Raw genomic sequence first — 24241 nt, forward strand, 5'->3', positions numbered from 1 at the left:
AACTTATGAAATTTCTTGTTATTATTAGTGAAATACTCTTACAAGTCATGAGTTCTTAATCTCATGAGAAAATTTACTCTGTTTCCTTAACAATACAGTTTTAAACCAGATTCTATCTCTGAGGATGTTATTTCATAATTCTAGGCCTTTCAAGCTATTCATATTAATTTAGACACCACACAGATACCCAATAATAAGATGAATTTATGAAACTGGGAACTTTTGCTTTAGTCATAACTTGATTTTTTTCTATGGAAAAATACCTTGTCAATCCACAGGGGTATATGTTCTGATATCTAATCTCAAAGTGGCTCTTAAGCATAGTCAAAATCTTGCCTAAAAAGGTCTGAAGTGAAGAAAAGAGGGGCATTGAATTTTTTCCTGTGTGTGGCCTCCAAACAAACTTTAAATCAAGTGAGAATGGTTACTGATAAGTTCAAATCTAGGGCTTTATACCTTTTCTTTAATTTATATTTAAGTGATACTATTTATCATAATATTTTCATAAAATAACTTATTAAAAATGTAGGGTACGTAAGGAGTCGGTCCAGAAGTAGGTTGTTATTAAATATCAGAATTTTCCTAAGCTTGGAAATGAAATAAATAATACCAAAAATATATTTTAAGGAGTTTTATGGGATTTTATATAATTTCTTTTCAAGCAGAAAGGAAGGAAAGTGATTAAAATTATGTAACATATTTAGTCCTAAATTTATTAAATTTTATAAAAAATAATATTTTAATTAACTTTAATAGAATGGAATTCAAAGAAAAATGACTGGAATGATAAATAATATTTTGATAAATTTTATTAAATTTATTTGAAGGCTAAAATAATATAAAAATAAATATGCTTTTCATATTTGTGTTTTTTCTTTTAATAATAAATGTCTTTTAGTTGTAAATAGAAAATATTTTGGTTGTGCTTTGGGCGTGGGGTCAGAGTGATGTACTGGTCAGAGGGAACTTGTAGAGTGCCCTCGACCTAGCCAAAATTTGGTTAAGTCTGGACATTGGAATGGGAGGGATTCCCCAAAAACAGTCTACAGTTTGAATGTGATTTGAATAATGATGAAACATGATGCAAATAGGAAAGATTAAATGGCTTAATTTTTTAGTGAAAATTTAGGTGAAGATACTAGATATATATTGAAAGATTTAGAGTCAGAAAAATTTGGATTCGAGGGAGAGAAAATGGTAGAAAATATGGGTGGATAGAGAGGGAAAGTGATGTAAAATGAAAACATTTAGGGTAAACAGATGGGAATGATGATGAAACTTTATATCTTGGTTTCTAAAGTGTTGATGAAGATTTATTTTAGGAAAGGGCATTCTGATCAAATTTTTGTCTGATCGGACAGACCAGACTGTTGAGAATGTTGAATTATTACACTATGAATGGTCTAAGTGGGGGAGGGTGAATGAGATTATTCTTTGGTGTATGCTTCAATTTTCCTGAAAGGTTAGCTTAGAAAGTAAAAGTATTCCAATTAAGATATAAAAATTTTCTCTGGAAGATGAATAATTGTCAATCCTTATTATGTAATTTCAACCAACGGTCAATGTCTTTCACACACAGATTTAAAAATGACAGTATCTAATTTGATAACCACAACGACTAATTTGAGTATCAGATTTCTTGATGTCAGATATGAGTCAAGGTAATTTCCATAATACTGTAGATATCTAAATTTTAGGCAAGATTTCTCTGCTTTTTTTGATAATGTTCTTAAGATGGCAAATTTGTTTACAAAATTTAAATTCAGCACAATGTATCAATCTCAAGATGCGTGATAAAGTTCAACAAGATGTATTTCAATAATACTAAAAATATTTTTATACCTTGTCAATCAACCTGCTTCAACCTGCAACAAACATACAAACAAGAGCACTACAAATTTATCTGATCCGATTTTGATTGTTTACGATTTTAGGATATCTGATGCTCAATGACGTTCAACAGCTTCTCAAACAGAAATGTCAGCAGGTGATCAATGTTTCTTCAGATTTCAAACTCTGCAACAGGAGAACAAAACAAAATCCAGATATCTCTCTCTCTCTATCAGCAATGTCAGAAGGTAACCAAGCTTTCTTCAGTTTTTTAAAAAACTTACGACAGAAAAAGAAAACTGAGATCTAGATCTCTCTCTCTCTCTCTCTATCAGCAGTGCCAGTGAGAAAAAACAATGCAATCGAAAATGCAAAAGTAAGATTGAGACAGTTGAAATTAGAGGCAAGAGGAAGAGAGTCAAGATCGTCGATCAGAGAGAGAATGCCAAGATTGCAAAACCAATCGTGAGTGTCAAGATTTCAAACCAGATCATGAGTGACGAGATTGCAAACCAGATTGTGAATGACGAGATTGAAAATCAGATCGTGAATAATGAGATGGCAAACCAGATTGTGAATGACGAGATTGAAAATCAGATCGCGAGTAATGAGACTGCAAACCAGATTGTGAATAACAGAATGGCAAACCAGATCTTAAGTGATGAGATTTTGAACGCTGAGATCACAAGCCAGATCATGAGTGCAGATTTTCTGATCACCAAGATTGCAACAATGCCAAGAGTGCAGCTCGCCAAGATCACCAAAACGCCAAGAGTGCAAAACGCACAAAGATCTCCAAATCGCCAAGATTGCAAAGCGCCAAGATCTCCAAATCACCAAGATTGCAAAGCGCCAAGACCACCTTTTCTATTTTGTGCCTATTTCTAAAATTTGAAAATCCTCACTATTATTTTTATTTTCATTTACTAAAATGCCCCTGTAACACTTAACATACCAGTTACTTCTTGTTTAGGGTAAACCAGACAGAAAATAAAATTGAGATTTAGTAATATGTATTCTAAAATACAATTTTCATTTACTTTATGCATCTGAAAAAAATATACTTTCCATGTATACCTTTGTCCATCTATTTCTTATTATTTTTGACTCCTGAACATGTATTAAATTCTTCAAAATTCGTAAATTAAGATTTAGACTTATACATCAATCTTCAGAGGAGGTTCCCCCTTTTTCTAGGGCTGATTGGAATTTCCGGTCTTATTTTGGTTCTCATGTTGAACCATATCGATCATGCCCATTCTAATCAATTTATAATTAATTTTCATCATTTTTTTCATTAATTTTTTTAATTCCTAAAATAAATATAAAATCCAAAAAACAAAACATAAAATTGAAATTCACTTATTCATTAGTTTCGCCATATGGATTTGACTCTTTATCTACTCTTGTGAGGAAAATAAATTTTTTTGCACAAACCTGAAGCCTTAAGCGACATATTTAACCCCAATTTCTGGTTCATCACATCTCTGTCGCAATCAAAATCGGTACATCTCCTCCACACATTTGTGATATTGCTATTTATCATCATCCGACCATGCCAAAGCACTGGCTAAGGTATTTAGTTATAATTAATTATGATGTTTTATTTTAAAATATCTTCTTTAATTTATCAATCCACATATTTAATCTATAAATTTAAAATAAGTCAGGTTAATTAAGGAAATTATTTTATCATCATATTAGAAATATTTTTGTTTAATTTTCACTAGTTTAATTTTAGAAAAATATATTAATATCTTGAATATACAAAAAATCTTAGAAATAGAAATGAAAGTTTAAATTTATGTATTCAATAATTTCTTCCTATGGATTAGACCCTTACCCATTGATCATAATATAAATTATAATATTATGCCAGAGTTGTTTCGACATAAAATTTATTTGGTTGATAGTTTATTTATTGTCCCTGATTCGGAAGTCACCTTTTCTTTTCCTTAGGAATTACCTCCAAACAAGAGTGATCCATTTGGATCTTGGTCCATGATGGCCTTATTTAGTTTTGACGACTGGAAAAAGGGTGCTTCAGATCAGGAGTAACAACAAGTTAGAGGGGAAAGGGAGAAGGCTTTGAAGGTTATCCAAAGGTGATGCCTACGTTAAATCAATTGGTTCATCATGGTATAAAAGAAAAGGGTGCACGTACCATACTCGAGCTTCGGATCAAGATCCCCAGAAGCAAGGAGTATGCCTACATGTTCCAACGAGAAGACCAAAAAACTAAATTCAGCTCCACGTAAGAATTTATGAATCCGAAAACTTAAATGATTAAATTAACCTGAATTTCTAGTTTATTAGTAATCCATGACAAAGATCGAGGAGGAGAAAACAATATTAAATGTTCCATAAATTTTCAAATTGAAAATGCTTTATCAAAGGATGTAGAGTTTTGGACTGAAAGTTTAGGGGTAGCTATGTCTTTCTCTTCCTTATCCATCCATGGTGTCTGGTATATACATAGACCCCCTATCAATGTAAAAGGAAGGCACCCATAGATTTTTTTCCTCGATTAAGTTGGTGGAGTGCTTTTCTCATTAAAAATCTTATCTAGGACTATTCTTGAGTCATCAAGAGAGGATGGTGGAAATAACATGAAATCATCAGCCACTACTTGGCCCATTGGGCACATGACCACAACATTAGTGTAATCTTCTCTCTCTCTTTTTAGCTGAATTATTTTTAATACCCCACTACAACCTCATCCCTTCTCTGGTGTGTATCCACATTAGTCTGAATTATTTTTGCTAGTACATCTTCCTGAAGGATAGCCTATTTCCACACCTTTAAATACCCCACCACAACCTCATCCCTTCTCTGGTGTGTATCCACATTAGTCACTCAAAACTTTCGCTTTGTTCCACAACTTATACAACCATTTATGGAATTAATTTCTGGTGCAATCAGTGGTAGTGCTCCACAAATCCCACTCTTTTCCACTCACTTCATGCACACCATGTGGGGTTTCTGCTATCAATCATCACCTATTGATATTTAAGTGTCAACTTAGGCGTTTTAATTAGATCTCATTCGTACTTCCTACTAGAAATTCATTCAAACTTCCCAAAAATACTCTACAGAATTAATATCATTTAAATCTAGTAGGATAATTATTTTATTTCCTTTACATAAACATATTGAGATTTTTAGTATTTTTCTTGAATTAAAATATTTTTAATTCCTATATATCTTTAGAATGTACAATATAATATGAATTTAACTCTAACGTGCTCTGTGCTTGTAAGGATTTTAATTTTTGTTATTATTATTTGTAAGCCATTTGAAAAATATTATGAACCCAAATTTCTGGTGTAGCAATTTGAAAAAGATGATGTCGTCATGGCCTGCTCCGAAATGATTGGTAACAAATGACCCATGTTGGGGGAGAAGTAAAGTAAAGCTAAAACCCATGAAAAAATGTTAAAATGAGGTTTAAAATGAGGTTCTCAATGAATCTGAAGATAAAAAAAATTGGAAAAATTCCCCAAAAAAGAAAGTGGAATAATGTTATAAGTGTGAATCGAATCATGGTAATCCATGATCACATGGATATTGAATAGAATTAAGTAAAATTTATGATACTTATATGTTTATTATGATGTTATCACATAACCAGCCCCTACTTAATACCTTTTTCATATGATCATCAGCAATATTTCTTTTTATTTCTTATTTGATAAGATTTCACTTCTCACCCACTAATTACCATATTAAAATAGATTGTTTTCCTAATATTTGTTCCCTGTGGAGAAAACCTAAAACACTTTTGATTAACCCAATTCTAAACCAAAAGTTAAGCAACCTAAAATTTATTTCATCAAAGACATAAACCAAGATAATGCACATGTTCTATTTTTTAAATTTTTTAGGATGTCAAGTTTACTTCCTTGACTTTGGTTTTTCTTCTTCAGTTGTAAATACAATTGAAAGTTCTGGTGCCTCCCAGAATGTCAAATATAAAATAAATGGTAATTAAAAGAATAATGTCCTATGTTTTTCTCATATTTTCATGTTGATTTTTCTGTCCTATATTCCATCAAACAAAACGTTTATTCTTTGATGACTGGAATAGGAATAAGAAAAATCAAGATAGGATCAAAATATGAAAAATATTAACTTGATTGTACCATATAGTAAACTCGTTGATGAGTAAGAACCCATTGTCATTTTTATTGGTTTTATGTAGTGCCTGAGTCGAATCTCAAAATAATAATTATAATCAAAATGAATATGAGTGAGAAATAGAGTTTTTGTTTAATTGCATATGCAAAAAAATGTATAGATTTTTCCCCAAAGTTAACATTTAGTAGGGTTTTATTGGTGACTTTATTCTAAAAGTGAAATGAAATAAAAATCATACTTTTATGAGAGAAGTCTAATTTTGGGGCAAGAGAGTAATTTTTAATCATTTTATGAGATAGCTTATCACCTGATAAACCTCTTTTAGAAGGTATTTCAGTCATCTAGTGGTAAAACATCATCTACCAGTGGGCAGATTGACATAAATTATCCATCTGATTGGCAGTTAGGGTTATTAAAAATCATTTGATTAAGCCTGAACTTTTAAATTTATATTCCATAAAAATATTCATACTACTATATATATGTGCAGGGATATTTGGTTTGTTTATATCAAAAGTATACATGTCTTAAAATGATGTATTCACGTCCCATTTATTTCACTAAAATATACATTTAAAACCTTATAAATTTTAGAAAATAGTATAAAATCTCCCAAAATTTAACTCCATAAAATTAGAAAAAAATCCTAAGTAATATTTTTTTCCTAAATAATATAATTGATAGTATTTCATGAAATAAAAATTCATAAATTATTTCTCCAATATGAATATGTATAATACCATGGGACTGTGTGGTCGTTAAATCTTTATGAAGGGGGTTGAATCAGTCATTTTAAATTTCACCTCTTATCTTTTTATAAATTCAATTTTGATTTTAATGGAATAACACATACCCCTCTTACCCTATTTTGGGAGCCAACCTACTTGGTTACTTCATCTAGCCGAATAGAGTCCCTTAGATTTTATACGATCATAAGTCAAAAACCAAGAGATCGTCTAAGTTACAGATTCAATCTGTACACTTCACCCTATCCAATCATAAAATATCTCAAGATATATAGAATTGGGATGTTTTCAATTCTTCCTTTTGACTCTTCCCTATGAGCCCCTTTAACTGCTCCTCTCTTCCTCAGAATGTTAACATGTCTCTGAAAATCCTAGTCTCCCATATTCATCTAAGATTCTCATAGATAGGTCTTCTTGACCTCAGTGCTTCAACCCGAAATGTAAGTGTCGTAATTCCTTGATACAGCTATCATAGTTTTCTCCTCGATGCTTCAAAGACTTCTCAAAAAGTAAATTTTTATCTTGTTTTAGTACATAAAATTCTTCAAACATTTCTTAAGGAGTTGGCACTTTAATTTTTAACAGAATTATTGATAAATCATATCTAATAGTGTGGATAGTTGAATAACTGAAATTTCAGAAATAATTCAAACTGCTGAGTTTCACATAGAGTTATGAGCCAGTACTGGAGAAAAATGTACCAAAATATTTTATAAGAAATGTGAATATTATCACATAACTGAGACTTGGCGTTGAAAATAAATCTTTCAAAATAAGATTTCTGATCCATATGTATCTTTAATCAAATTTAAAGCGATAGGAATCTGCAGATATAATTTACTTGATACTGCAGACTGCTTTTACAGAGAGATTGAAGAATGACAATCGTAGGAGATTTCGACTCAATGATGAATATAGTAGTAGGGATATTTCAGATTCAATAATGAAGAGATTTACAGAAAAAAATAGGTTCAAGAATGAAGAGAGTTGCAGAGTGAGATTTGGTGTTTAATATTGTAGATAATTACAGAATGAGAACATATGTTTTCTGATGCATACACTTGAATCAACTATCCAATACTGAATATACTAAAAGTTCATGATGATCATAAATTTGTGAATGAGATGCAATGTTTTCCTATACAGAATAATACATAATGAGAATTACTGTTCACTCATGTATACAGTTTGGAATAAGAACTAATTTATTTGTTATTGTAAATTACATATATAAATTAGTATCAAATTGATGATGCTTGAAACTTTGAAACATATTTTTCTGATTTTATATTTCTAAAATGTAAGTATTATCATAATATTAATATTGAATCAATGATATCTTTAAAGCATAATTAAAGCTGATAATTCAACTAAAAAAAAACCACCATCGGATCACAGACACGCAATTTCTTGAAAGATAATATCAGAATGAAATAACCAGAGAACAATTCACTTCGAGCATTTGCAGAGACGGTAATGCAGAGAAATATCACTGAGAATAATAACCAGGAAATAACATACAGAATTATCTTAAAAGCAAGAAACTCAAAGGGTTAAAAATCATGAGAGAGTTATCATAGAACAAGAACTGCGAGAGTTTTGCAGATATCACTGTTGCAGGAAGCAAGAATCATATTCTCTTCTGTGAATTTAGGGAAGAAACCCTAGTCTTTTTTCTTAGAATCCAGGGACTAAAAACCGTAAACCCTTTTCTTGCATTTCCATCTTCTTTTTTCCCCAGCTAAAGAGAGAGTGTGTGTTTGTGTCATAAGAACCAGAGAGAAATAACGAGATCCAGATAGACACCGCCAAACCATGAGAGAGAATGAATCAGATTGGGAGAGAGAATGAGAGTCAGATATTCAACCAAAAATGTCAGATTGTTAGAGAGATCATGGGAGACAGTTGAGAAAGAGCAAGGAATGCTAATGGGGAGAATGAAAATGGGTGAAGAGAAAAGAATGAACAAATTTTTTCACATGGGACATCATTTTAATGGGACATTTAGCTCATCAAAAGACAATAATGATTTCTCACTTTGTAAATAGCCATCTGAATCCTCAGTTCAAATGCTTTTACAATTCAAACAATCTTGTAATTACATTGCTAAAAGATCATATGATTCATGTTGCCTTTTCATTTTTTTCTTGAAAAATCAACTTAGACACCTTCCTTTTTTGTAAAAACAATATATGCAATGAAAATATTCAAAATAATGCATTTAATCGACTACATCACAATATAAGAACTTCATAAATAATGTTCTCAATGATAAGTTTCGACATGAGAGAAAATACATTATCAAAATAACTCCTCATATAAAAGTTTAATGCCTCATAGGTTACATAATAAAATTTAGTTCATAGTATTTTAAATATAAAATATTCTAATTATTAACTGTATGGTCAAATGTATGGTCAAATGCTTTTTTATAAAAAATAAATACTAATTACTAAACTTTTCTGGATAAATTCAATTTTTCTACATATTCCCAGGATTTATTATGATTTATCCAATAGTTTAATGGACTACATGGTACTTCATGATTTCAAACACTAAAACATGAAATTTTTTTAAACCCTAAGACATTATAAAATAAATTACCCTGGGTAAAAAATCAAAATATTTGCTCTTAATTTTTTGGTTTCCACATCTATATTATTTTTGTCCCATAGAAATAACATTTTATCAGAACATGGAATATATAGTTTTGGAAAAAAATATGAAATTCATCGATCACCTCTTCCAAAATATAATTCAAAATAATTGAAAATTACCAATTTTAATACCGTTAATTTATGAAGCTAGGAGTTTGATGACATTAGTGAGTGATTTATCATACATTTACCAAAAGTAGCACTAATAAAAAAATTCAATACATAAATAATCATCCGGAAGCTGAATAAAATATTGAACGCAAATCTAATCGGTTCTGGCACACTTTTACTATAACATTTTATCATTAATATTATGGGGTATACAACATTCATGAAATAAAATAAATATAACTGAGGTAAAAAATAAATCATTCATACTTGATATTGACACTATTGTGTGCTCCATCATGCATACAATAAATAGTGATATGTGACATTTGTTGTATAATATATTTGTGTAATTATTGAGCTTCACACATTAAGAAAAATTTATTAAGTGATTTATTTCCTTTGGACTTATGACTTCTTTAGTTGAATTACTTAATGACCTTTGACTTTGTGAAGATGCATTGACAGGTGCACTTAGAATTATCCTTCTGAATATCATTTTATAAGTTGTTGACTTGTTGTATCATAAACTTTGTAATTACATAATATGTCTCATTAAATTATCAATAAAAAATGTCAATTTCCTTAACATTCAACATCATATTTGGGGCCGCAGAATTTTACCCAAAAAATGTCCCATACAGAATTTATTTTCTTATAAATACTTATATTATTATTCTATACTATGCAATAAAAGCTTATTAAGGAATTTTAAAAAAAATTCTAGTGTAGTATACTCATCTGTACTTATTCAATAATCATCAATAATGTATTAAATCTCACTATAATTGCAATTTATGGAAAGCTTTTCATGTTACTACTCTTCTATCAAAACTCATGTGATAATGCATTCTTTAAGTTTCTTTGTGGCAAAAATAGACATGTTTATAATCCTTAGTTATTCAATAACTTTGCTCAGGTGTTCATTGAGCTAACACTTCCCAAATTTTACTGAAAGAAAATATGTTTATTAAATTCAATAAAATATTTAAAGAATAGTTGTAATTTATTTTATTCATGTGAAAAATATTATGGTCTCATTTAGTTTATAGATATTTAAGTCTTCATGCACATATATGTTGCTTCTTATTTTAATTCATTCTTGATAATTACATACAAAATTCTTTTGAAGCAAAATTTATCTTATAATTATGAATTTTATAAAATTACAGGGCTTTAACTAATTTTATTAATTTAAATTCCTAAAGAAAATTTATCCTATTTCTGAAAGGTCATTAGCAGATTAACTACATGTCAAACCTTGTTGAGATTTCTTTGAAAAAGTTGATGTATGAGGATACTTTAGTTGCAGAAAAATTGGATGAAATTTGTGGAAAATATAATATGAAGTTGAGATTATGGACTTTTGAAAAGTTTCCAATGATCATTAAATGGATACTAAACCTACAGCTTCTCATAAAACATGCATAATTTCACTTTTTTGGGTATAATGTGATCCACGATACTTTTAGTTTACCTAATACTTCTATTGTTCCTTTGGGTATATGTGCTCAGTATATCTATATATTAGCTGAACTGTTGACCTAGAAAATATCAGATTCTAAACCATAAGAGTCATGATAAATGAAGAAAGAAAAACTTCAAGTATGATAAATTATGGCTCACGAGATGAGGCATTACTCAGATAAGATAGAGTCAAGGACTAAGAGATATAAATTTTAGGGATATCGAAAAAAAAATTATGGATACTACTACCGTCCTGAGGAACAAAAGGTGTTCTGTAGGAAAAAAAATTTATTCTTGGAAGACATGTATCTTCACAACCTTATTTTCAGAATAAATGATCCAAAACCATCACCACCTAGTTGCATGAGGACTGGTGCCTTAACTTATTCAGGTATAAAAAAATAACATATGTCTAGTCGAGATAACTAGAAAAGTTAATCATAATATTAGAAATAGCGATTCAAATACATTTCAAAATACTCTATCTCGGAGACGGTGATCTCTAACATATGAAGAGCTCATTCTAACTTTGAAAATTAGTGAGGACAGATGGTTTCTGAAATTTAGTCCATGCACCTAACCTAGGTTGGAACTTGGTAAACCCTCAGAAAAGGTATGTCATCCAGAGCGTGTAATTGTATCAATCATGAAATATTGACGCTGATGGAAAAGTTAAAAAACATAGAGGCAATGTTCATGGAAAAAAGGTTCTTACTAGATGCCATGATAAAGTTGAATAAAGCCCTTCACAACATAGAATCAAAACATTACTATGAAATCTGGGAAATGTAGAAGTTTGTTATGATACAACCTAAAAGGTTATACATCCAAGATGTGTAAGGTGCAAGGTTACAATAATGGATTAGATCAAAATTTCCCAAGTTAGAACTTGGGTTTTGATAAAGTGATAAAATCTAATGTCTTCATGAAGAATGGAAACAAGCTAGTATGTAAATATAAAGAGCAGTGGTAGCATGGTTACTCTCATAATCCTTTAAGTACAGGATGCTCCAATAATTGGAATAATGTAGAAATTTAATGAAAGAGTATATGTAAGAGAACTTCTGCATGAAGGTATTTGGGAGAAACAACATACATACTGGGAGTACATATATACAGAGATAGGGCAAGAAGGTCTTCAAGATGGTCCAAATACATGAACATAAAAACCATCACCAAAAGGGGTTTGGGATGGAGAAATCTAAGAGAGGTCTCCTGTTGATGAGACATGGACTTCAGATTCTTAGGATAATCCATGAAAAAGATGAAAATATTTTCAAGTACATCATGTTGTGTATAATCAGAATTTTCATGTACATCATGCAGTGTATAAGGCATAATCCCATAAATATCATAAGTAAATTATCACCATGTATACATGTATCTCCTAAAAAATAAAAATTATTACTGTTATTTTTATTTCCTATTATATACTTGCATATATACTTTCAATACAATAATTGTATGTTATTAAATTTATGTACTTTGGATCGATAATAATTTTTTTTTAAAAAATTAAAAGGATCTAGCTGGTTATCACCAAAAATGCTATTTTTGATAATACTTTCATATATTTTAAATGTTTATATTTATTTAAATAATCATAAATGCATGCTATGGAGACTTAAAATGATTCATTATATTTTTGAATCAAATTCAGATTTTTTTAAAAAAATTTATGACATTAATTTAATTGAGAAAATGTTTTTATAAATCATAAAAAACATCTTCTACTTTATTCAAATATTTATAGGGGTTTTTTATATTTCTAGAATGAAATTCTGAATTTCTGATTTTCTGGTATTTTATGAAAATTGTGAGATTATATCCATACAGAAAATAAATTTATGACTCAAAAAATATAAAATTTATTTATTTAAATATTTTTGTAGGTTTATTATTATTTTTAGAATAAAATTAAAATTTTTGCTATTTTATGATATTTTTACGAATTTTTCTGGTATAATTTCATAAAACAATAATTGTATTAACTCATAAAATATAGTTTCAATCTTTTTAATAATATATATATTTTTACCTTTTCTGGTCTTCCTAAAATTGCATGACGTGCTGGAAGTTCAGCATACATATTGCACAGAGAGATTATCCGATGGCTCATGTTGTTCCACATGCTTGCATTTATACAGATATAGTGTATGGACATGGAAAATGTTTTTTATTAATTTTTTTACAAGAAATCACATATCATATCCACATTGTACTAAAAAATTAACACTAAAAAATGATTCAGTTTTGATTATACTAACTTTGTGAGATTTGGTCCCATAGATCAGTTATACTAAAAAACGATTAAGTGTTGTTGACAAGCTTTGTGTGATCTTCATCCCTTTCTCACCTGTTTTCTTCCTTTTTCCTACACTATCATGTCCAATAGCCTAGGGTTTCACCATCACATAGTCCACCTCCACCTCCGCCACTCATCTACATGTATCTGCCTCATCTCCATCGCCACCTGTGATAGTAAAATCTTCATCATTCGGCCCTGTACCGCAATTGGCACAGGTCAAACTCACAATGGCCAAACTCATCAGTTTACGCCACACATTTCAGCCCCATTTGCTATCACCCACATATTGAAAGCGCTGCCAAATATGTTTAATTAAAATAGAAAATTATTCTCATTATTTTCTATGAAAAAACTCAATTAAAATTCCAATTTTTATTTTATAAATTTTGAATAAATTTTGTAGAAAAGAAAATTATTCTCATTATTTTATAATCATACAAATTAATATTTACTATTTTATTTTATTAAGTTAGATTTGATTCTTAGAAAATATTGAAAAATCATAAAGTAAAATTTTAATTTAAAATTAGAGAATTGGAATTGGGTTTAAAATATTCATTTTAAGGTTCTAATTTTATCAAAAATACTTTTAATACTTTTCCTGAACTGCACTGTCAATAGGGGTCAATCCAGAAGGATAAGGTTTCTTGGCCAAATAGTATGTTTTTGGATTTCTAGACGTAATTCTATTTTATTTTTATTTCGAGATATTTTTATTAACATCAAATTCAATTAGAAATAATATAATAAGAAAAAATCATTCAGACAAACTAAGTAATCATTTGATTTTTAATAATTGTAGTAATTATATTAAATTTTCAGGAATTTTGTGTAATGTTTCGGACATGAATCAAAATAATTTATTGAAAAAATAATTATCATTTTAATACCAAACAATGGCTGTCTTCACTCTTAAGAGAAAAAAAAAGAAGTACAACTAAAAACATGCTTTAGTAATGAAAGTGACATTTCACCAATTGTAGTAACTAAAAATCATTATTATTTTTATTCTAAAAATAATAATGATGTTCAGAAAAATTGATACTGATAAAAATAAAGATGTAATAGTATATTAAATTTTTCTTCAAATACTTATCGACCTAAGTGATGAGCTTCTATGCATAAAAAACTCTTAACATTTTTTAATTCGCAAAACGAATATAAATATCAAAATGATTGGTTTTAGAAATATTTTAGATTCCATTATGCATGTGAAAACTAAGATATATTAGAATGGTTCAAACCATAATAAATATAATGGGAAATACTTTTTCTGATTTTTTTTTCTTCAGCTTATAGCTCTTCTACAATTCGTTATTTTAGAGGTGCATAAAAAACTAGCCTACTTTTTATTTTAGAGGTGGCTCTTGAGTTAAAAGAAAACGGAGGACATGCTGGGAGAGAACTCCATTTTGTGCTTAAGTATGGCACTTGGGAATCAGGATCCTCTTCTTAACCATTTATTTTGTCCACACAATGCAACCTATGTTCCTGATGGATTCATGAGATGAGGTTAAGACTGATTCGAGAAGCTGATCAATGTCCCTGTTTAAATTTTGTTTAGCCATCCAATAAGTCAATGTTTCTAATATAGTTCTACAGTGCTCATGCCTATATTTCTAATTCATTTGTTACTCCAGTGTTTGAATCTGTTTGTGTTTACAAACAGATATAATTTTTAGCGCCACCCAAAATCTAAAATTGGGTGCAGTCTATAATTGATGTTATCACGTTCGCAAAATATATTTCCCAGACCATCTATATTATAAAACTGGGACAGTCAATGTTAAGCTTGCAAAAATGAATGCGAGCCTATTTTCTTCATTTCAGTCTCCTTACCTCCTTCTTGCTCGATTCATGTCTAGATTTGATATTAGATATCCATCCTACCTTTCTTAACAGAACACTTCGAAATAGGTTTATTCTGTCCTAGGACTCAATACTTATCTTTAAATTTCCCCAATTCACATCCTTTAGAAAGGGGCCTATGGTGACCCAAAATAGGACGACGTTTGTAAAAAGGATCCTCGACTTTCCGTTAGATCTGGGGCTAGGAAAGATCAGTTGTTTAAGTTATTCTATTCACTTCCCGTTAGATATTTTGATAATACTTGCCATCATGACTCGGGAGGCGAAATTAGATTATTCGAATCCAAGAGCCTGTTTGGTATGGAGGAAAGCGGCTAGCCCACGGCGAGGACGCCAAAAGAACTTCTGGGTACGTCGCTCTTATGGCGGAGAAGTAAAATGATTAATGTACGTTCCGTGCCTGGAAAATGTTCCTGCTGCGCGACATGGAATAAACTTCAGTCTAAGCACAACAGCCGCTCTCATTAAAATATTCAACGTTTTTCCGCGCAGCCTCTTGGTTTTAATTCAGTGCCTTGCGTTGACGGGATCGTAGTTCTTCCTCCCCAAGAAACGAGGCGAATGCGACGCCTCTTGATGCACTACGCCATGAATTATTTGCCTTCTTCCACGAACGTCGCTTTCTAGCTGCTAGTGACAGTCTTCCTGGCATGGGAAAGGCCGCCAGTTGCCGGCACGAGATCATCGAGACCCAGAAGATTAAAATCAATCCGTCCGTGATCTAATCCAAATGCTACTTGGTCATATCAGATTCCTTCCAATAAGGGGAGCTCCTAAGCCAGTGGAGCGATCAGCTGTGGTGGGATTTAAGGATCTGACCCGTTTAAATAGCCGAGTACACGACGTGGGTGCTGCCAGGAGCTCGGAGAAGGCTCCTTCGCCACGCCTCTTCTCTACGTGGCCATTCATCCCCTGCGGAATAGTTTTATGCTCTGAAACAGAGGCTGCGTCGCGTCAGTGTGAACATGACATTTTAAATAAGACGAACACGTTGACCAAGAAACCACCATTATCGAGCAGGCCCGCGAATAATTTGCCCAGAAGGAAACTGACGTTCACTCCTCGCACCGCCCCTGCTTTTAGAGTCCCACGGAGGGCCTGTTTCTCCTCTCTTCTTCCCTATCCGATCTTATCTGGTCGTTTTCCGCGGCGATTAAGCGTTCTTTCGATTTGTCTCCTCTCCTATGCATCGTCGGATCAAGAGAGAGAAAACCCAGCGAGCATCATGTACATGTATTGCTTGAAAATCATACACCCAATAATCCAACGTATTTACATACAAAGGCGACGAGAAGCGACGATATTGAGGATTCGCCCCCTTACTGCATTCTTCTTCATCCAAACCAACTCCTACAACGACTGGATAGGGAGAGAGAGTTTAATGTATAATGCATGACGGCCTTCTATCTAAGTATCGTATCATATCCGGTGTACGAGTGTTCTAAATATTCCCGGACACCTACGGTCATTGGCTCATGTACATAGAATATATCGAGGACATTTTCTAAAAGGGCGCCCGATGTGGTATACCCTTTCGCCTGCAAGTTCGGTAGCTGACGATCGGAGGAGTCGCGGGGGAAATGCTGCCGGAGTTGGTTCCGTCGTCGTACCCGGCCGTATTCGATCGCTTGTAGCTGCCTCCGCCGCCGTCCATCGAGAACGACGGGATGTTGATCGAACGGCTGAAGATGGACGACTTGATGAGTTTATTCTGAGTGGGCGAGTCGTCGGACTCCGACCCGGTGAAGTATTCTCTCCCCGGTTTCGCCCGCAGAACGAAGCTAAGACTCGGATCCTCTCTCATGCCCCCGAGCTGAATTACGGTTTCGCCAAGGATGATCAGAGAAATATCCCTCGGAAAGAACAAAAGTAGAGAGGAAGAGAAAGAAATAAGCACCTTGCAGCCTAGCGAGCAGAATCGAAAGGCATCGAGAAGGCTACGGCCGCAAATCTCGCATGTGTTCGTGACACCCTTTCCGTGCCTTGGCTGCGGTCTTCCGTTGAGGAAGACGATCTTGGCGCTGTTTATTATGTAAGTCTGCACGCAGGAGATGTCGATGAACTTGGAGACCTCGGACACTCTTACCACATTATGGTACGACGACCTCCGAATCTGCGAAGAATTGGGTAAAAAGAGGACGTTTGTCATTGAGATGAGACAGAGAAAGAGAGAAAGAGAGATTGACAGATAGAGAATAACTGACCTGAACAATGTGATGGTCTTTGTGGTGGCCGAGGCAGTAAGAACACAAGGCGTCTCCAGTGCAATCCAAGCAGAAGAGGTTGCACTCGCTCTTATTGGCGATGCCGTGGACTCGGCAGGGGACGAAGAAGCTTGTATTTAGCAAGGGCCTCAGCCATGGCGGCTCCTGCTCGCCATCGCTCACTTGAAAATCTGGTCCTCCCTGAAACAGCATCCGGGTCATCACGACCGTCAGGCCAAAAGAAAGAAGACGATGCCACTCACCATAACCTTCTTCTGCTTCGTCCTCAGGAAATCAATCTTCAGACGACTCTCGATCGCCAGCTCGGCAGATTCCGAATTCGCCAGAGTTTTTCGGGAGGTCTCGGATACAGCAACAGGAAGAACCACCGCGTTTATCGCGGGGGGCGAGAGAGGGATAGAGAGAGAGCGAGAAGAGAGCGGTAGGTTCTGGAGATTTTCTCGGAGTCGGTTTGAAGAATTGCAGGATAAAAACCAAGGAAACGTGTAGAGGGTTTTCTCCGGCGAATTTAATGGCATGGATGTGGCGACAAACTGGGCGACGACGGAGCCGAGATTACCGTCGGATGGGTTAGCAGGTTGATCTTCGCCGTTGAGGATAATTGGTCTTACCGCTTCCACCGCCGCCACTAGCAACTTGATGGTCGTCGCAATGGAAACTGCCACGTAACTGTGCGTGCGGGGTCCGTCTCCTTCGTCATCGAACCGGAAATTAATGCAGAAACTTTATTCAGGTAGCTTATCTAGTTGCTAGATATTCGCGTCTTGGGTTCCCTCCATGCTGGTGCTGGCGTCTTCCTCGGATAAGCGTTGGCGGCCGCCACGGGCCGATGACGTTGGTTCTTGCGCCCTCTCTGCATCAAGCTACGTGTCATGACCTTGACATGTTGACGAAGCAAACTCGAATCTAGCCATGGCCCGGGAGATTGCGCCGCGTGGAGACATTGCCAGATGGGAAGAAAGGAGGGGCTTTGCCGCCATGCAGTGAGGAACTGAGCCACATCGGCGGACCGGCGAGCGCAGTCCCCCAACCACGGTTCCGGATGAGATTAGCGTACTTAATTCATTTGGGTCTGCTTGGTAGTTGGGCTTGGTCAGATTACTCGATCAGCTCAACCCTTAAGAATGATATGTATAATATAGAATTGATTCAACTGTATGTAGGGAAGGTCACGTTCGGACCCAACGCAAGTGTGTGCAGGGAAGGTAATGTAGGGAACGAAATAGGTATTTATTAAAATTATAAATGTTGTTGTTGTTATTATTATATTTATAGAGCGGGAGAGAGATCCTTGTTCATCCCTCTAGAGACTGAAACTCTCTCAGAATGTCACTCTTCACCTGCATTATGTGACCACTAGGGGGGCTCGCTCGCAATGCTCGCTTCGAGTAGAGAGAGAAGATGGTCAGGGAGAAAGAATTTCGTCGGCTCCGGAGATTGAATTTAGTGATTAGAGGCATTCAGGCTAATCATGTATAAGATGACCAACAAAAATTGAGGGAAGAGCCGCCAAGAATTTTGAAAGAAAAAGTGAATTTTAGGAATATTATGTAGCGAATATAAAACCGAAATTTTGTTATTGCAATTTAGGAACTTCAGCAGAATGATGGAAAACATTGATGGAGCAATAGATGAATAAAGAGGCCTAATTGATCTTCAAACTGAAATACTTTTGATTTATTTTATTTTCTTTTTTACGAATTACGAAATATCTTCGATTTCTAAGGGGCGTTGTTTCTCAGATATTCCCTAGAGAGAGTGGAGTTCGAATTTCAGGCATCCAAATAATCCAGTATGCCAAATATTTCAATTTATCTCAAAACTAACTGGAATATCTTCAATCTCTTAGAAACCTCATTTATCGGAAATTTCTACGCAATACGGTACAAACTGAATTCTGCTTTCGTGAAAATAAGAAATCAACAGAGTGACGTTAATAAGTTTCTGGATTGATAGATAAAAAAGACGATGACTAAAGGGCTGAAGGAGAATGTGGTTTTAATACCTTGGACTCTTCCTCAATATCGGAATCTGGCGGACCCACCATCACAAACCTACAGGAGGCGCTAGGATATCTTCAGCTAGCCAATTCCGCCTTCAAATCAGTTATCTCATGACCTAAGGGTTCCCCTCTGTAATCAGATGTAATCAGCTTCAATTAGACGTTAGAGATCATTTTACGAAGAGGGGTGAGCTTACCCTTGCTTACGACGTCATCATTCTTCCTCTCCCATAACTTCGATTGTCAACCAGTTCATCGTACTCTTCCAAAACCCTCGATTGGAGTCCCTCACGCAGTAGACTCCATTTCTTCCCCTGTTCATCTCCACCGAGGAATCTGAAAGCTTTGAGGAAGGATCTCGTGTAATTCCTCTCGGCCTTTTTCTGTCAGTTGCATTGACAATGGTGGAGTTCGCAGAAGGAAATGTATTAGTCATATCTACGGCGATCTCAGAGGAAACTGCGTAGATTACTGGTTCTCTGATGTTCTCCATCTCGAATTAGGGTTTTGTTGCCGCAGTTTGGGCTGGGCAACTAGCAACGGTGGATTTGCTGCCTTCTACCTGCCATCTCCTACTAGAAAACCTCTATGTAAACAACGTTAGTCACAGTGGGTCAGTTAGCGCTGCCATCGCAAAATACGATTCCTGCTGGACCGATCCGCGTCCTTGAGAGAACGACGTAGAGTTGGTCGTGAGAAAAAGCAAGTTTGGTAGATATAACCCTAACGTGTTGAGAGTCTAACCTTGGGACTTCTTAATCATCATGGCGAAGGTGAGTCAAACTGGAAACTGGAGGCGCTATAATCGAAACGGAAGCCTCGATTGAGATGGGTATAGTGCGATCCGTGGTAGGAGATGGAGTTCACCGTAGAAATTTCCTTGGCTGAAGATTTTGGCTTGGAGCATTTTCAGAAAAAAGCCGCCCACTCGAAGCCTGGTCCTGTTGCATAGACCTTGCACAATGCTCAAGTTTCAGAGAAGGATCACGATGCACCCGATCTTGAGTCGTAGCTTGTTGAGCGACATTGTCGCATCGTCAATCATGTTGAGGAACTTGGTTGGGTAGAGGGATTCGTTATCAACTTCGCTTGGAGGGATTACGTCGAAGCTAAAGTACTCCATCACTTCACCTGGGAAGACGTCGAGCACCATGTTTTTGACCTTGAACACATCATCATTCATAGGCGTCAAAATCGTCTTCGTTGTCAGCTGAGTTGCGCCATCTTCAAAGGTGTCATACACCAATGCAATCAGCTCTGACAGTGAGGAGACACACTGAATCTCAGCTGAAAGATTGACATCAGGGCAAACGCGTCCTTCTCCGACAGCAAGTAAGAACTCGCTCCATGCTTGTTGGTGGAGGAAATGCGGACGTTGGTTTGGAGGCAAAAAATAGAGAAATGACGCCGTACATTGCTTCGGTTGAGGGATGAATCAACGATCAATGAGCGTGAGCCTTTCGGTATGATTAGAAGCATTTTTCTGAAGTTACCTCCCATCAAGACTACCTTGCTACCGAAAGGGACCCTTTCCAAACTTTCATCGATGCTCTTCATCACATCTTGAACCGATCAATTAAACGTATCATACACGTGGCGGTGCATCATTGGTGCTTCGTGCACAATTATCATGCTTGCTGACTAAATTTGACGGCCGATCTTGGATTTAGGTGAGATTCCACATGTTGAGATTTGAGTGACGGGAATCAGAATCTTGAATGTTGAGTGCAGTGTTCACTCTCTGTCCAGAAGAAGCGCCGCGATACCACTTGTAGCAGTCGAGATGGCGTTGCGGCGAGAGGCTTTGATCTGCGCGAGAATAGTTGAGTAGAGAAATGTCTTCCCAAAGCCCCTAGACCTATCAACAAAGAAGACCTTGGCCTCCGTAGCACGTTCTGTCGATTCGATGCTTCGAATATTGCATTGTACAATTGTCGATGTTCTTCGTTCAGCATGCCTTGTAGGCGTTTTGCTGCGAAGATCACAGGCAAGATATCGTTTGCTTAGCTTGGCCTCCATTGTGTGTCTATTAGTGGGAGTTCGATGCCTTGGAGCAACGTTGGGAAAGTTGCGAGTGAAGATTCGTTGTGGTAGAGGATTGATTTGAGCACACTCAACACTTCCTGTCGTATCGCTTCAGTTACTTACAAAGCACCATTCGTGAAACAGATGTCCTTTGACATGGCGTCAAGGTACTTCTCGAGAAGCACGCATGGTCGTGAGATGTCACAGTAGAGTAGCAACATCGCGAAGGGCTCACAAACTTGACGGAGAGAAGCAACGCCTAACGCCAACGTGATATCGTTGTTGAACTCTTCGTCGAACTTGAGTAGGCCACGCGCTTGAGCAGCTCTTTGATACGTGTCTTAGACAACACCATCAACGGTTCGCAAATCTTCGTAACACGTCGCACCTGGAATGTGATGAAGCCTCAGCCGGAGGTACTATCGCGTAGTATCGGGAGGGCACACAAAGTGCACCCTTTCAATACACTACAATCGTTGACGTGGTGACCAATGTTTAGTGGAATCGTTCCACGTATAATACGACGGGTAGTCACAGTATAGCGTCCGCTTGGTGACTTTGTCTTTCGGATGCTCCCTGTTGTACCGCATCCACTCCGTGAGGGATGTGCAGGCCGACCTGTCCATGATGTCACTGACCGACTCGTCTTCAGCATAAACCACAGATTGCATATTCTCATTGTGAACTTGGAGGGCGTACACACGTGGATACATCTGTTGCATGCTGAATTCACAAATTTGCCAAAAAGCTTCTGATGCAGATACTTATCCTGCATCAAGATACTGCTGGGCTTCACCGCGTGACGAAGGCTCTTGAGCTGCACCAACGACGACGCCGTCACTTGGAGCATCCTTTGAAGCTACTCTGGCTTGAATGCGGTCGTGGCCCTTGTAGACATACTTGTACTGGTACTTCACTGACTGGATGGAAGAGCAGATTTCCATGTTGATGTGGCAGTTGGACACCTTGCACAAAAACTTGTTGTACGGAACAACCCAACTGTTGTCGATGAGATGCAAACCCTTATGGATGACGTAACTATCATTGTGGCGCTGGTAGAGAGGGTACCCATCGTGGTTTACTTGGGTTGAGCCGATGAACTCCTTGGGAAACTTCTTGGAGCACTTTTTGTCCTTCATACACGGGCATCTTGGGTTTTCAGAACCGCAAGGACCATGTATCATCTGTGTCATCACACAGTCAAACAACACCTTGTCGTTGGGATCTGGTAACTCGGCACAAACGATCTTGTCGATATCTTTAGGAGTCTTCGGCATGTGCAGATCATCTAGTATCCAGAGCACGTGTGCGTGCGAGAGAACATGCTTCTTAAACTCGACGACGTACACACGACCTTTAACTTTGTCGAATATTTCCTTGTCGATGCTCAAATGGAGGAGCTCCTTCAGTTTCAATCGAAAAATGTGACAATAGGGGTTGAATAGATCTTACGCCTTTTGGCCAGCTAGTAGAGCTTCCCTGATGTCGGGCCAGTTCGCATTGCAAGTCATCATGATGAACGGATCTGGCTTTAACATCTTTTGTACGATGGCCATGGCATCCTAGTACAGCCCTTGCATGTAGCGCGGGCCACCACTAAAGGAAGGGGGAGAATGGTCATCCTCCCTAGGGGCTCGGCAACATCGTCGACGGAAACTTGATCAACCAACCCTTGGTGGAGGCTTGCACGCAACATTGCATGGTTGTAACGAACCCACAACAAGCAAGCTTCTTCAATCATGGCGTACTCCAAATGCATCTCAAACCATCAAGTGGTAGGCATAAAATTAGTTCATCATCACCTTGCTTCTTTCCTTCAGTTGCAGGCTCCACCCTAGACTGCCATATGGAAAGGGCAGCACAAAGTGTAGCGGATCATACTTCACGTCGAGCTCACTCACAAACCGTAGGCCCCCACCACGTTTCCGAAGAACAATGTTTTGCCTTCCATCCCCTTTTTTTCTGTCTCCAGGCATAAGAACAGCGACTTCAGAGCCTGTGGGTTGATTATAACGGCAGTTGCGGATAGAAGGCTCACTGACTCGTAGCTCGAACTCTTGGGTGGATGCGTAGTGAAGCGCTTCTTTGTTGTTTGCTTGAAACCGGCAAACAAAGGGATTGGCCACAGCTAGCGCATTGTGGATCTTTTCAAGGATGTTGCGATGCAGATCGGGGAAGATTGAGCTTCGTCGGTCGATCTGGCAGTCTGTGTCGTAGATTTGAGCAAAGTAGGGAGCTTGACCAAGGGGGACGGCAAAGCATTTGAGATCCGATGATAGACGCCACCTTGAATTCGCTACATGTACAAGCTGGCACGGTTGTCGCTAAGCGAACGGTCAAAATTTGTACCGTTGGACGTGAAATTGAAAGCTGAATTGTAGGCTCGAAGAAAATTGTGATAGTGCTTCGCCTCCTCCGTCGTCCCCTCCAACAGAGCAAGAAGCGGTGCCGGCAAGTTGGGAAACGCCAACAATGCAACCTTGCCATCCTTTCCACATAATTGGAACACTGGGTTTCACTGTTTGGAGGCAGGTTTCCATTCTTGTAGCCACATCTTTGATTGGCATGAAGCACATGTTGCAGTCATGCCTCGGAGAGAATGTAGTCCAATGTCTGCCACATCGGGGGAAGCTACAACAAGTGTCCTCACATTGTTTGATCCTATCGATCAAAGGTGCGCAATTCGCTCGGCCTGATGATTGCACTCAGTAGCGGTCGCAATTAGCATCCAGAAGGGTAAATGAAATCCTATTATTAGTAGTAGAGATTAACAGTACACATATATGTTTAAAATGAAATATCCAAAATAATACCGAGAGATATAATATTTCATTACTAAGACAATAGAAGCGTAGAAGGGCATATAA

The 24241-nt window shown here is 36.2% G+C and overlaps 2 protein-coding genes across 2 annotated transcripts; both read right to left on the minus strand.

Moving 5' to 3' along the window:
- Window positions 1-16327: 16327 nt before the first annotated feature.
- Window positions 16328-18039, minus strand: LOC144712946 (uncharacterized). The gene is made up of 4 exons (XM_078587377.1): window positions 17590-18039; window positions 17327-17527; window positions 17020-17235; window positions 16328-16935 (listed from the first exon to the last, which is right to left on the minus strand). The coding sequence occupies exons 1-4, from the start codon at window positions 17863-17865 to the stop codon at window positions 16627-16629; spliced, it is 1002 nt and encodes a 333-aa protein (XP_078443503.1). The 5' UTR covers window positions 17866-18039; the 3' UTR covers window positions 16328-16626.
- Window positions 18040-21493: 3454 nt separating this feature from the next.
- On the minus strand, window positions 21494-23996 carry LOC144712654 (uncharacterized). The gene is made up of 6 exons (XM_078586923.1): window positions 23964-23996; window positions 23724-23862; window positions 23177-23670; window positions 22158-22777; window positions 21910-22097; window positions 21494-21714 (listed from the first exon to the last, which is right to left on the minus strand). The coding sequence occupies exons 1-6, from the start codon at window positions 23994-23996 to the stop codon at window positions 21494-21496; spliced, it is 1695 nt and encodes a 564-aa protein (XP_078443049.1).
- Between the last annotated feature and the right edge of the window lie 245 nt (window positions 23997-24241).

This window comes from Wolffia australiana, chromosome 15 (assembly GCF_029677425.1).
Source record: "Wolffia australiana isolate 7733 chromosome 15, ASM2967742v1".
Lineage (NCBI taxonomy): Eukaryota > Viridiplantae > Streptophyta > Magnoliopsida > Alismatales > Araceae > Wolffia > Wolffia australiana.